Here is a 14,229-nt window from a genome sequence, read left to right as displayed (position 1 = left end):
GCCTTTGTTATGATTTCAGCAAGCTTCAACTGAATCAATTCCATGGTGGAAACCTCGAGAGAAAGAAAGCTCTCCAGTGCAGACTAGCAGGGATAGTACAGGCAAGGCAGGAGCGTAACATTCTCTCGTATCCTGCAGGTTCAAGCTTTATCTCTCGTCGGCTCGTCGTCCACTCTTATCGAAGGAGCGGAGATTGAGGCATCGCCCAAGGCGGAGCTGTGGTAACGTTTGCTGTCCAGTGGCTGAAAATAACGCAGTATAGTTTAATTAAACTGATAAGCCAGTTGATTGAAATTCTCACTGCATCACTGTACCACGTAGTACTCTGTATGAAGTTCGAAGACTTAGTTGCTGAGTTCGCCTGTGATGTTAAATGGTTCGCAACTGAAATCGAGGGTCTAGAGTAAAGTCTAGACGATGAATAAAGACGAAGTTCAAGAAGAATTTCATTGTGTCGCGAAAACTTGAAGGCACGAGGAAAGAACAATCAGCCCACGTGAGCGGATAGACCAAAGAGGAAGGTGCGAGCAAGTATCTGTCTCCGCTTTCACTCGACCTACGAAGTACTACATATATATTACTCTGCAAGGCTTGATTGTTCAAGATATATATTGAAACACAGTCAATGGGAGAAAGTGAGTAGTCTGAGCTCAGTGCTTGACTTGCGGTAACTACCGTATCGCTCAAGTATTGCTCAAGCATCGCTTCTTCTATCAAATGCCGGAAGAAGACAAGATGTCAACAGTCGGACTTGTCTATCGTCCGAATGTGATGCAAGTGGTTAGACGCAAAAGACTCCAATCAACAACAACATTATCGCAAATACGATCTCGACTGACTCGTGTTAAAAAAGCAGATGGAGAAAACATGGCGCTGCTCCCCCACATTTACAGTGGGATGAAATAAGTGTTGGCACTGTGGAAGCCCCCATAGTTACCCGCAGTACCACACATACTATGTATGTATTTCGTGGTACTGTACTGGTGGTACCTGCCCGGTGCGCTTAACCAAGTACCGAGGTCTACGTTATACTCCTCCCAGCCAGGAGCTAGTAAACTGCCCATCGATTATTGAACTTTCCATAGCTATATATCGCCGTGGAGATATGCCTCAATTGCAATAGAACAGCTTACAGACATGTCAATTGAAGCCAGATGTACACCGATTATCATCGGAGTGGGCGATATCAGGAACGCCTCCACCAAAGTCGAAGATGCACGCGAACCAGCAGACTTGATGCTCGATGCGATTCACCACGCGCTCCAGGAGACTGGTTTGAATTCGGCAATAGACTTGAGATCACAGATTGATAGCATTGATGTTGTCAGAACCTGGACTTGGGCATATGGCGACCTCCCTGGTCTTTTGGCCGAGAAACTCAATATCACTTCCCCACTGAAGCATAAATTGTATACCGTGAATGGCGGGAATCAGCCTGCAAGGATCCTTGATGAAGCTGCCCGTCGTATATCCCGAGGAGAGAGTAAGCTAGCTGTGATTGCAGGCGGCGAGGCTCTGGCTTCAGGCAAGCTCACCCTTCATGTAGTCAAAACATGGCATGCATTGACAGGTGATTTTAGCGGCCGCATGTTCGAAATCGAATCATTTCCCACCCCCTGGCTGGACACCTGCCGATGAAAATGCTGAGATATTTGCTCCGGGAGAGCTCGGCCAACGTGATGGTGCGTTTGCAATCAAACAAAGAGGACACCTGGAAACTCGCATCACTTATTGACGCCGTCTGTTAGACATCGGAAGCACACACATGATGGGAGCACCGATTCAGATATACCCTCTCTATGAGAACGGTTTCCGAGCGCGTCGTGACCAATCATTCAATGACAATAACCAAGAGTCGGCTGTTCTATATGCCAAATTCAGCCAAGTCGCATCCAACCATCAATTCGCATGGAACTACGGAAAGCCTCCGATGGATGCAAAGGAAATAGGAACAATATCAAAGACAAACCGCATGATATGCCATCCATGTCAGTATAGTTTGATTGCAGTATCGACTAGATCATTGATACTTATTGATTTCCAGATCCACTCTTCATGAATGCGTTCAACACGGTGAATATGGCGGCTGCATGTCTGTTGACGTCTACGGAACATGCAAAAAAACTCGGTATACCCGAAGACAGATGGATTTATGTACTCGGTGGCGCAGGAACAGAAGAGAGCAAGAAGTGTACGTCCAGGTATATATCCCACGTACGTGAGAGTGGCAACTGATGCGGATTTTCCAGTCTGGGAACGGCCAAATTATCACTCAAGTGCAGCAATATCTCGTTCTATAGACGAGGGACTGCGCGTCTCAGGGCTCAAGACCAGTGACATTGATATTTTTGACTTCTACTCGTGAGTTATACCTCAATCGATCTTCTAGAGCTATGTGGAACTAAGATCAGCAAATAAGATGCTTTCCTATCGTCCCGAAATTGGCCTGTCATCATATAGGGCTTGATCCGCGCCGACCTACGAAACCTATAACCGTCCTAGGCGGATTGACATCTTTCGGAGGTGCCGGAAACAATTATTCTATGCATGTATGGTTACCGCTTGACGGGCCACTTAAATCGAAGTCATCAACACAAAGCTGATTTTGGATATGGTTATAGGCCATAACAGAGATTGTTCGACAATTACGCAATCCATCAACCAAGAAAAACAATGGGCTTGTCCTCGCAAACGGCGGAGTTCTAACATATCAACATGTCATATGTCTATCTAAACATCCTCGAAAGAATGGACAGCCATACCCGGCCCACAACCCTCTCCCAGAGACGCTTACAGACCTGCCGATTCCTCAAATCGTGGAAAACGCCGAGGGCGAAGCTACTATCGAGGTATGTATCTTCTTCCACCATTTAACTTTCATTTCATTCTAACCTAACTCTTCTCACAGACATACACAATCGAATACAGCCGCACCGGGACCCCTGAAACGGGCTACATAGTCGGCAGACTGAAGAACGCTAGCAATGCTCGATTCGTCGCCGTTACGGCAGATGACAAGAGTCTCGAACGGCTCGTGGAGTTGGCCGTTGTAGATCAACCCATTGGGAAGATAGGTTATGTATATGTTGAACAGGATGGGAATGATAAAGGGCGAAAAAGGAATCTCTTTACTTTTGGGGGGAAGACGAGATTGTAATTGCAATTGTAACGAGATTTGGGAATGAATGACACTTTGTTTGAAAAGATCCGCTTCCTCATGCATTCAATGTTGCAGCTATATTATGCCAACTGAAACGAAACGAACAAAATTCCTATTTTTCCAACAATATGAAAGAAAGTAAACTTTTCTACAACCACTGCTGTTTCATGTACCTTGATTAACCGTTAATCTCCCACAGACGAATCTTGCCTTGCTCATTAGCAACAGCCAGGAGATTCGACTGGGGCGATATAGCAACAGCTGTGATACGGCCAAATGGCGTGTTTGATGTGGGCCAGTTACGGTAGACGGTGCATGATGGTAGATGGACTTTTTTTTTTAAAAAAAAAAAAAGAAAAGAAAAGAAAAAAAAAGTTAGTTTCGAAGCTCACAGGCGAAGAAAGAGTGAAAGAGGCTTACCCAATCGCAACGCATCTCGTTTCCATTTACTAGCCATGACCATAAATTGGCCATCCGGAGCAAACACAATTTGAGTAATGGACGTCGTAAGTTGTTCCAATGCCCTCACCGGTGTAGGGTTGCTGGGAATAGCATCTTCAATATTGTGTTTCTTGGACTGTTCGGCCTGTGCTGCAGCACCCTGCCATGGTTTACGATCGTAGATGTTCACGATACCACTGAAACTTCCCACGGCGACCCACCGATCTCCTCCGAGCTGTGGTCTGCCTGAAGAACCGCCCAGAGCAATAACAGTAGTGCCGACGGCACCTGCATCGGTCCAGCGACAAATGACTCGGCGGAGACGCATGTCAAATTCAGAGATTTCACCATTTTTGCTTGCAATCACCATACCATTACCATCAGCCCACCAGGCAAAATCAGCCACGCCTCCGAGACCGTCGACGCGAGCCTGTGCAATCCATTGGGCGGTTGTCGAGTCGAGAATGTTGATCATACCGCCTCCTTTACGCGCGGAGCCGATCAGGCCGATATATCTTCCGCAGGGGGAGAGTTTAAATCTTTCCATTGATTTTTGTTCTTCCTTGCGATCTGCTGTCGGGTTGATTTTTTCTATTCTGCCAGACTCCAGATCCCAGACGTGGAAGTAGCGGCGTCGACCGGAGGCGTAGATCTTGTTTCCAGATGGAGCGGCAAAGGCAGATGTGTATAAGGGTGTTTTCCTGATTTGGAGGGATGTCAAGAGGTTACTGGGAGTAGGCGCGCTGGGTGAGATGTGATGAAGCCAGACAGTTGATGCAGGCCCGGAAGAAAGGAGGAGCGAATGATGGGGATGAAAGGACAGCGAGTCTATAGATGACTGCAAACATCTCTGTCAGCAAACATATTCCAAAATCTAAAGCAGTTGGTGCACTTACAGGCTGGACACCTCCAACGTCCTTCAATCGACGAATATCTATAACTTCCTGACGAAGCTTCACCCGTTTTCCTGACGCGCTCTCCTCACTTCCCTTAATGAGGTCGCCAGCACCTTGCAAAAGCTTTGCCAATGGCTTGACCGAGATATCTTCATCATCATCATCGGTATCCATCTCGCCCTCACTGCTCGAGACCTCGGAACCGCTGCTGCCGTGATTGGTCTTCCTCGTCTTGCGTTTCTTGCGTAGTTCCATATTAGCCCAATCAGGGGTAGGATGTAGTCGCAGATATTGAGTTCGTAATCTTCTTATATACTCTGTTCCGTTGACAACGTCTTCCGATTCGGCGACACGTAGTTTGCGTAACCGTGAATGACCAGCGAGTGATATGGACACGCGCTCGTCGTCGCTATCGTTCCATACAGTCGGTTGAGTGACAACACTAGTTTCACCTTTTAGTTCAAGCGCCATAGTATCGGGCTGGTTAATAGCATCTTGTAGTTCTGGGACGCCCGAGTCTAGGAAAAAGAGCTGATAGACACGATTCTAGTCAGCGACGAAGTAATTAAACACGAACAGACAACTTACATCGGCATCCGCCACATCATCCATATCCTGTTCATTCTCCTCATCTCCTTCCCCATCTTCCTGATCACTAGCCAGAACAAGATCGGTGGACCCTTGATGCCCGTGACTTTTCAGCGCTGCTTGGAACCCTTCATCATCACCGAAAAGCAACTTCTCAAGCCTCTCTTCAACGTCGTCCTTTTCAGGAATGTCGTCCTCTTCATCCATTTCTTCGTCACTAGACGTGTAGTCCTTGTCCATCATGGTGTGGTCCTGACGTGAAGCTTGTGTGGAGGAGGAGGGACCTCCAGACTTTGTCCTGGTCGCAGTCGCAACTTTTTGCTTTGCGCCGACCATGGCGGTTGTCGAATATCGAATCGATCGCAAATCTTCAGCTCAGATAGAAAATTGTGATACAGGTTATGCTATCGAAGAAATGTGTAAATGTCGCAATTGAGGTTGCCAGTTGATGTTGATTTTCGATTTCTGAATTTTTTTTTCTGTTGCTGCGCGGCTCTGCGGAAAAGATGCGTTAGCGTGGATGAGCACTTATCTTATCGGCTTCCCCACTTGCCACTGGTAGACCTGACTTGCTCTCTTAAAATAAGTACATACTTCATTGTTTGTATTATGATGATTCAGCCTATAATATATGCAAGACTAAAATGATTACAGACGTTGAAAAGTCTATGTTCATTTGTGTATGTATGTCTCCATGATTCATAAACAGAAAGGGGAAAACGCCAACGCGCAACGAGTTATCACATCAAGCGCAGTATCATATACATATAAACGTTTATAAACGTAAAGCGTAAGCGTCAAATAAAAGTAGAGAGACATGATTGTCAAGACCGAGAATCCATAGCAGTGCGTGTTTTCGAAGATGATCCTGCCAGCAAGTCTGCGCCATCTCTCGTAGGATCATATTCAGTCGTCGCGACATGAAGATTGGATCTGGTTCGAGAAAAAGGCTTTGTGTCCTTTGCAGTAACCCCTTCTTCCAAATCAGAGTCGTCATCACTCTGACTACTAGCCTCCAAAAGAGCTCCATGTGAGCCCCTGTTATCATTCTCGAGTTCGTTCTGATCCTCGTCGTCATAGGGTTCCTCGTCGATGACTGTAACAATCTTCTTCTTGATAAAAGTATCCACGATATAGTACTGAATCGCGTTCATAATCAAAGGGAATAGAAGCATCACAAAGATGATCTGAAGAGCCGTGTTTCCCTCCGTCCATCGCAGCGCCCAATCTCCGATTTTGACGATGACGGGGAAAACTTGAATCAATACGAAGACGCATAGTTTCATCCATAAAAGACCGATGAAGTATAGGATAGATTGTTTGAGCCACCACATGATCCTCGGAGGTTGTCCATAGTTGCCGGACTCAATCGACTCGGATGGTTGTGCTAAGGGTGTGTAGAACGCGAGGCGGTTAATGACGCGGAGGGATAGGTAGAGTATCGGGATGCCCAGAGTTGTCTAGATAACAGCAATCAGTCAAGGTATTCAAATGCCATTTAGATGCAAATTGTTGGAACTTACATCGATTCCAAGGTTGAGCAGATAGAATGAGCATGGATTAGGCTGATACTGCTGTTGAATCTCAAAATGACCAGCAGAAAACATGGACAAAACAAGATTCGCCAAATGCAGCATCGCCGACCCAAACACTTGTTTTGACACATCAAATGCCCAAATCTTCAGTGGGCGTTGCGGTCTTTCGCGATATCGCTTGTAGACTAGCGACAACAAGGCTAGCCCTCCCAAGGCGGCCTGGATCAGAAGGGAGAATGGTCCCAAAAGTTGACACTCGCCGTTTTGAGGCGAATCGGGATCATTCATCGTATTTAAAGTAGCAAGAGCTTCAGGCGCAGTAAAAGTGGCAGACGGTAATTGCATTCCGACCATTGTAGTCGCGGAGGCGAAGGTTGTCACGGTTGGGGCTTCCATGGTTGAGGCGGTGTTGTAGCCTCAGGGAGAGGCGCCTCTAGACGAAGGCGGTACAGCTCATAAAGTATTGATTGTTGAGTGAAAGAAACAGGAGTTAACGATGATATATAGAACAAAGGCGACAACAAAGCTTGAGGTGAACAGTCAAGATCGTCCCGCGACCTGGAGGCTGAGACGTGATGTAACTAACTAACCCTCTTCCAAACAGCCAAACAAATGCCAAGCATTTGGCGGAGGAACACATCTACAGTCGATCCTGGCTAGTTATAATGATCTAAAGGCCTCTCCAGAATGTATACTGATATTATCTGACCTTTTGTCAATTTAGTGTTGGGGATCACTCCTAATCATTATTCTTTACGTTGGTTGGCATACCAAAGTGAAATTTTCTTGATACCAGATCGAGGCGTGGGAGGGCCTTCGGTTTGTAAGAATCTACGAATTGCAAATGCCACCCATTCATAGTTCTAATTTATTTCGTGTATGCCTTGCCTTGTTCATTGTGCGAGAAGAAGTAGTGTGGCAAGTAACACATAGAAAGACCAAACTCCCATCTGTTGATGTGAATCATCATTTTCTTGTAAAATAAATGGAAATATCCCATAGTTGTCATTCATCATGACGAATTATTCCGAACCAATTGATGCACATGTGACGATTGATCGATCATAACAACTCGAATGGAGAGGAGAAGAGAAAGAACGCCGGAAAACCCAATAAAACCATAAAATGAGACACGAGAGCGTTGCTTATACACCTCGGCGTATCAGCAAGCACCGGCCCAGAAAGAAACGAAGTTATAGAAAAAATAGCGGCCGTTATTCTATCCCGTGCTGCTGTTTGAGACGTTCTAAATTTTCTTGACGTTCCGCGAGGTCTTCTCTTGATCGAGCCATCTTCTCTGGCTGGTGATATAAAACTGCGACACAAACTGTGTTAGCCCTTTGGTACTTCATTTGCCATATTTGAATTTCTCTAAACCCGAACATACCGACAAGATAACGATTTTGAAAGTTGAAACCGTTTAGCTTATCGCAAGCCTGCTTCGAATCCATCACGTCCTCATATACAACGAATGCGGTGCCCTTCGTATTATTCGCAATACCTTGACGTATTTGCCTACGATACGAAGTTAGAAAATGGGTTTCGACCGGCCAAGTCACAGCAAGGGTGCCTACCGAATCGGCCCGAACTTGCCAAAGAGGTCGAAGAGCTCTTCTGCGGTGACGTTGTAGCTATTGAGAATTTATGTAAGTATGGATAATTCCCGTAAGAATGATATTGCGATGGCTTGAGCGAGAGAAGTGCTGGGTGGTATATTTCGATGCAAGCACATGGCGATAGCGGGGTCGACGAGGCCTACCTCAAGTTCTTCACGAAGAGAATACTGAATGAGGAAAAAGGTTAGTACAAGTACGCTAGACAAATGACCACAATGTCAAGGCTTTTGGCACTCTCGCAGGCTAAAGTCTGATTGTGACCGCACGGGAGACAAATCGGTGGAGGACGGGTAGAGGACTAACCGGTTTGCTTCAGGAGCGAGCTTTCGGCTCATTCTTGTATGCAGAAAGAGCTGACGATTTCTGAACTAGACTGTGATATAAAATTTTGAAAAGAGTTTTGAGATGGTGGTTGTGGATAACAGCGTTGAAAAGGTTGTCGAAACTCAGGGAAGTGATGCACGCGATGAGAGAATGGGGAGTCTGCCAAGACTTGAAAGGTTGCCCTGATAAGACTAGCGCCAATCGGCCTCCATTGATTGCTCAATTCAGGATGGAAGGACTCTGGAGGACATGATAGCAGTAACTGAATCAGACAATACCAATAGTCACCGTTTTATTACATTTTGAGTATCAATACAATTCTAATGCGCTCCATTGTCTCCCCGCTCAATGTAAGCTTATCGTAGCCTGTGATGATCATTGGCTGGTGCCCGCCGGGAACGACTGTAGCTTGCAGTCGGCCAAGACAGGCCGCCTGTTGCTACTGCCGCCTGCGACCTGCTCCCGCCCTCTCCAAACTCCGTCGACCGCGCCTCACCCAAGTCCCCTCAGCATTTCATCCACCCCATCTCGCACCCAGATAACGATACTCGAACTTTCCATCGCTATTATTTTGAAAGTTGATCTCTTTTTATATTTATGGCGCCATTTGCGCCTGCTCCGCGCTCACCTTGACGTCGTGCTTTCCCGCGGTGACTCGCTGATTCGGTCGAGCTACGACTCAACCGCCTCTCATTCCAGACTCCTCTGCCTGCCAACCGAACCCCTTCCACGCCGGACCTGAAAAACGCGAAAGACCTACCCTATAGTCGGTTCTGAGATACTCGAAATCCTTGGAGCTCATAGCACCTTGCGGTTTCCTGGTCCGGGGATGACTCTTCACTCTCGCGGATAGCCACTTTCTAGTCCGCGAGGTGACGATTCCCCGCTTCATTCCCGCCTACCGCAAGAAATACTAGCATCGCTATTTTCACCTCCAACCCACCCTCTCTTTCGCAGCGGAGTCGATCGCTGCGCAGATAACCACTAATGGCGAGCACATCTTCTTTTCTAAGCCATCCAGGTGGTCGTCCAAGGCAATATCGTACCCCTTCGCCCCCGCGACGCGCTATCGAACCAATATCTCCCACTTTCAAATCTGAGCGCCATTCGTTCTGGAACGATCGCGACGCCTTTTACCCCCGAGGCTACAATGGAAATTCATACAATTCCCAGAGTGATCAATCTCGACGATCAATTGGAGCTAGTCATACTCGTCCCTCGTTTGGCAGCCAGGTCGAACATCCCAAAGCCGGCCACGGCCACCATCGAGCCAGCTCGAGCATTGAAACCCTTGCGAACATTGCGCTGGCCACAAGTCCGAGGTTTCAATCTTTATCATTCGATCCTCCCGGAAACCCAACGCACAGAGAATCCCCACCATTATTCCCACCTACCGATGCCGAGTTTGAACGACCTGCTAAACGCGCGCGGTCAGAAAAGGCATCGCCTGTATTCCAACATGTTGACACACGCCCATCCACTAGTCATGTTACTACGGTACCTGACAGTATGAAAACCGATGCCGAACTCCTCTTAAACTTCGCCCGACCAACTAATTTTGCTTCCCCCCACCAATATTCACAATCCTCCAATGGCTTCGATCAGCCATTTAATCAGTTCGCCAATGACCAAAGGATACCCGCAGGCTATGGTACAAGTATGGCCATTCCTGGCTTTATAGCAAGCGCGCTACCAGGCAGTAATCAGTCACCCTCACGCTTACGGTCACATTCAGACGGTTCGACAGCTATTGCACCGCCAGTTATTCCTGAACTCCGGCCAAACACGAGCTCGTCAACGTTACCTGGATCTTCTTGGGAGGGCGACACTTTCCGAAAATATAACAACGCGCAAGAACAGTCGAGCCATTTACCAGACGAAAACAACATCATGCCAAAGCCTATGAAGCGTCGTCCTACTATCACTGGCGAAACCATGGAGGCTGTTCCAGAAGCAAAAGAGGAGGAGGTAACGCCAGATGAAAGCGTCCCGGCAAATTGTGCAGCGTGTCATCTAGTACGCATGGACGTTAATAACGAAGACCAAGGGGAAGATACGTGGATCAAGTGTGACGGTTGTGAAAGTTGGTATCATATTGTCTGTGCTGGCTTCAAGAATGATCGCGAAGTTCGGACGGTTGACAAATTCATTTGTCGAAAATGCCGACCAGTCCACGGTCAAACAACCTTTGTACGCAAATCATCTCGAGCAAGGACAACCATCGACTATGCGGGTCTCAATCAGGGTCTTGTCAAGACTTCTACTGATTCTTACGAACACCATTACATCCAGCCTATCAAAGATGGAAGGATACAATTCTTACCCGAGAGCTTTCCCCGTATGAGAGCTGAGTTGGTGACCGCTGAATTCTTTGAACGGGGTGTTGGTATGACAGAGCCCATAATCATCCCTGCTGCACTCAATCCTCGTACTTCTATTGATACGTCCGAGTTGGATTCTACTTTCGATGGGCTTGCAGGCGAAGCATCGACGCAGGAGATGTTTGATGAAGTACTTGAGAATCAGCCAGGCGAGCCTGAGATGGTTCTTGATTGTGGACAAGACGTGTTAGACATGGTTATTCCACAGGGTCTTACAGTACGCGCAGTCGCCGAACTCTACGGGCCCGAGGAAAGAGTTGAGGTCATTGATGTCAAATCCCAACAAGGCGAGGACAAGAGATGGAATATGCAGAAATGGGCCGACTACTATGAAAGCACTGGAAAGAAGATCGTACGGAACGTGATTAGTTTGGAAGTCTCCCAAAGCCCGCTGGGAAAGCTCATTCGCCGACCGAAAATCGTTCGCGATCTTGACCTTCAAGACTCTGTTTGGCCGGAGGAGCTGAAAGCTATTGGCGATTTCCCGAAAGTACAATTCTATTGCTTGATGTCAGTTGCAGATTGCTATACAGACTTTCACATCGATTTTGGTGGGTCTTCTGTCTATTACACGATCCTCAAGGGAAAGAAAACGTTCTTCTTCATACCTCCAAAAGAAAAGCATCTCAAGAAGTATGAAGAATGGTGCAATTCCCCGGCGCAAGACACAACCTTTCTTGGAGATCAAACCAAAGAGTGCTACCGAGTTGATTTGCAAGAAGGCGACACGATGCTCATCCCAGCTGGTTGGATTCATGCCGTGTGGACGCCGGAAAACAGTCTTGTCATTGGAGGCAACTTCCTTACACGTATGAACTATGGTATGCAGATCAAAGTCGCGAAGATCGAAAAGGATACAAAGGTTCCACGCAAGTTCAGATATCCCTTCTTTCAAAAGATTCAATGGTACACTGCATTGAAATACCTGAATGATGATCCTATCCCCGACTCCGTGTTTGACGCTTTCTCTCGCGACGAGCACTATCGGTTTTATCGACAATTCCCAATCTACTACGAATTTGGAGAAAGGGAAAACCGCTCAGCTCTAGGGTCTCCATACCACAACGCTCGTTTCTACTCACAAGCAGAATTAGAAGGGCTGCCTGAACTTTTGAGATACCTCCTTCGGACTGCACTCATTGCTGGAGGTTATTCGGTTGACGGGGTTACAGCAGAAGCAAGGAATGCTATCAAACGTTCTATTCCTAAGATGCAGGGAGATCCCGTCGAGATTGCCAAGAAATTTGCAATTTGGATAGCGTGGAAACGAGGAAACGAGAATGCGGCTTCATGGACTCGACCTGGCGCAATCTCCAGTACCTTTAAGATTGATCAGGTTGAGAAAAGACCGGCTGGGCGTCCGAGTCGTCGATCCGAGCGACATGCAGATGCTCAAAAGATGTATGCTGAAAGGCAGAGTCTGCAACTCGTAACTGAACCACTGCTGGAACCACAGGACGCTTTCCCGAGTTCAACGCCAAATCCTCCTAGTGACATTGTACCCATTCCTCAACCTCAGCCTCAACCTGTTCTCATTCCCGTCACCCCAGCTGCTACTGCTGCCGCTGCTCCAGCTCTCTCTACCCCGATCATCTCTACTCCAAGTGTCTCTACTCCTGCCACGACGAATTCAACCGTCAAAGAAGAACTGCCTAAGCCTCGAACTACGAACAAAGGCTCCGGACTAGGACCGAAGCGCGTGGCTTGTGACGCATGTCGTAAAAGGAGAATACGTTGTCGACATAAAGATGAGCAAGGTGATGGCTTGTCGCTAGGAGTGTCGCCCACCGCTGCTCCTCCGGGGGTCATGTTCGACTCTGTCGATCCGCAACGACAATCTATTCTCGCGCGTGATGCAGCTTCTGTGTTGAACGCGCTGGCTTCTGTTGCCACAGAGTCCACTCTTCAGGATGGCGGCGAGCTCTTGCCATATAACAGTGATGGTTTCTCTCGGGACAATGTCAGCTTCTTGAGTAGCATTTCACAATCCGCGTTTCCGCGTCCGGTGGAAGGATCCGTCAACGGTATCAATAGCGGAAAGAAGGGAAGAAGTAAGGCCTGCGATGAATGTCGTAAAAGCAAGGTAAGAACTATAGATCCTGCTTCGGATTTCACTTTGTACTAATTTATATCAGCGTCGCTGTATTCATGATGAATATGGTAGAATTGACCCAGTCAAAGCTCAAGAGCGGTCAAAGCCTCGCGCGACATCGTCAGCGAAACGACCCAGACCTAATGAAGACGGCCTTGATCCGGCGACACATAAGAAGGCCAAGGCCGATGCAACTGCTTCTGTCCCGCTTGACAATTTTAACTACACTGGATTCGAGACCGACCAAACCATGCCACCTTACCTTCCCGCATCTGATACGCTTGTCCTAGCCGAGGAGCAATACCAACGAGAGTATTACAAGCAGGACCCTGACGGCCTATCGACAGTTCAATCCCCGCCAGAGGACAGGTTTGATCAATCAATGGATATTGAACCGGCAGACGTCTCTTATGCTGTCTTGCCAAACCCGAAGATCAACGGGGATACAGCCATACCTACGTCACACACGCAAGCTAATCATCAACTAGCGAATTCGCTGGCATCACCGCCTACCTCACTTTCAGGAGAAACTGAAATATTACCGCCGAAACATCCAAGTGAAGAACTTAAAGGCGGTAGCGTTATTGTCGACGGCGAGCATGAGGTACTACATACACCAAACTCTAGCTCACGCCACTCCTCTCGTCAACCACGCCACGTTGATCGATACATCCCAGAACAACAAGTTGGAACGAAACCGAGTACAATAACAAAACAAGCTGCGATGGCCACTTCCACTCGACAGCCTACAAAAGCCTTATCGACAACATCAAGTCATGGCAAGAAATCAACATCGCGGCCTTCTTCGTCCCACACCAAGAAAAGTGCCTCACCCAGCCTTGAGAAAAAGTTGGCACATTCATCAACGACATCTCCCAGCAGTAGCAAGAATGTGAAACGCGAACGAACCAGTTTTACTGCCGATGACACTACTGATGCGGATGCTGAGAGTCTGAGGTTGATCAGAGAATTGCAAGAACAGGACTTTGGTCTTCGGCGACGAGCTGCACGTGTCTAATTTGTCCCATATTGTTTTTGTGTTTTCGTCTGCCCGTCCTCTTTTCGGGATGGTCTAAATTACAGCGAGAATTCAAGTTCCTATTATGTACTTTCCATGTTGTCAATGACTGGTTACGAACTTATCGTATTTTTCTCTCCTTTCTCTCCTTTCTCTCCTTTCATTGCATATGTGCACT

At 47.4% G+C, this 14,229-nt stretch overlaps 5 protein-coding genes across 5 annotated transcripts; 2 read left to right on the top strand and 3 right to left on the bottom strand.

Annotated features, from left to right (window-relative positions):
- Positions 1 to 1,137: 1,137 nt before the first annotated feature.
- EYB26_001341 (uncharacterized protein) lies at positions 1,138 to 3,157 on the top strand (the record flags this gene model as incomplete). Its single annotated transcript, XM_054260652.1, has 8 exons — positions 1,138 to 1,525; positions 1,581 to 1,682; positions 1,749 to 1,988; positions 2,045 to 2,191; positions 2,250 to 2,361; positions 2,420 to 2,549; positions 2,622 to 2,849; positions 2,909 to 3,157. 8 exons carry the CDS (start codon positions 1,138 to 1,140, stop codon positions 3,155 to 3,157), a joined length of 1,596 nt encoding a protein of 531 aa, XP_054116627.1.
- Positions 3,158 to 3,338: 181 nt separating this feature from the next.
- On the bottom strand, positions 3,339 to 5,421 carry EYB26_001340 (uncharacterized protein; the record flags this gene model as incomplete). The annotated part of the gene is made up of 4 exons (XM_054260651.1): positions 3,339 to 3,490; positions 3,581 to 4,439; positions 4,498 to 5,028; positions 5,086 to 5,421. The coding sequence occupies 4 exons, from the start codon at positions 5,419 to 5,421 to the stop codon at positions 3,339 to 3,341; spliced, it is 1,878 nt and encodes a 625-aa protein (XP_054116626.1).
- Positions 5,422 to 5,909: 488 nt separating this feature from the next.
- EYB26_001339 (uncharacterized protein) lies at positions 5,910 to 7,016 on the bottom strand (the record flags this gene model as incomplete). Its single annotated transcript, XM_054260650.1, has 2 exons — positions 5,910 to 6,545; positions 6,609 to 7,016. The coding sequence occupies 2 exons, from the start codon at positions 7,014 to 7,016 to the stop codon at positions 5,910 to 5,912; spliced, it is 1,044 nt and encodes a 347-aa protein (XP_054116625.1).
- An 818-nt stretch (positions 7,017 to 7,834) lies between these two features.
- EYB26_001338 (uncharacterized protein) lies at positions 7,835 to 8,571 on the bottom strand (the record flags this gene model as incomplete). Its single annotated transcript, XM_054260649.1, has 5 exons — positions 7,835 to 7,935; positions 8,008 to 8,135; positions 8,195 to 8,251; positions 8,380 to 8,403; positions 8,540 to 8,571. 5 exons carry the CDS (start codon positions 8,569 to 8,571, stop codon positions 7,835 to 7,837), a joined length of 342 nt encoding a protein of 113 aa, XP_054116624.1.
- A 976-nt stretch (positions 8,572 to 9,547) lies between these two features.
- Positions 9,548 to 14,051, top strand: EYB26_001337 (uncharacterized protein; the record flags this gene model as incomplete). The annotated part of the gene is made up of 2 exons (XM_054260648.1): positions 9,548 to 13,024; positions 13,077 to 14,051. The coding sequence occupies 2 exons, from the start codon at positions 9,548 to 9,550 to the stop codon at positions 14,049 to 14,051; spliced, it is 4,452 nt and encodes a 1,483-aa protein (XP_054116623.1).
- Between the last annotated feature and the right edge of the window lie 178 nt (positions 14,052 to 14,229).

This window comes from Talaromyces marneffei, chromosome 1, assembly GCF_009556855.1.
Source record: "Talaromyces marneffei chromosome 1, complete sequence".
In the NCBI taxonomy this organism is placed as follows: domain Eukaryota; kingdom Fungi; phylum Ascomycota; class Eurotiomycetes; order Eurotiales; family Trichocomaceae; genus Talaromyces; species Talaromyces marneffei.
This window is presented reverse-complemented; position numbering and strand designations above follow the sequence as displayed.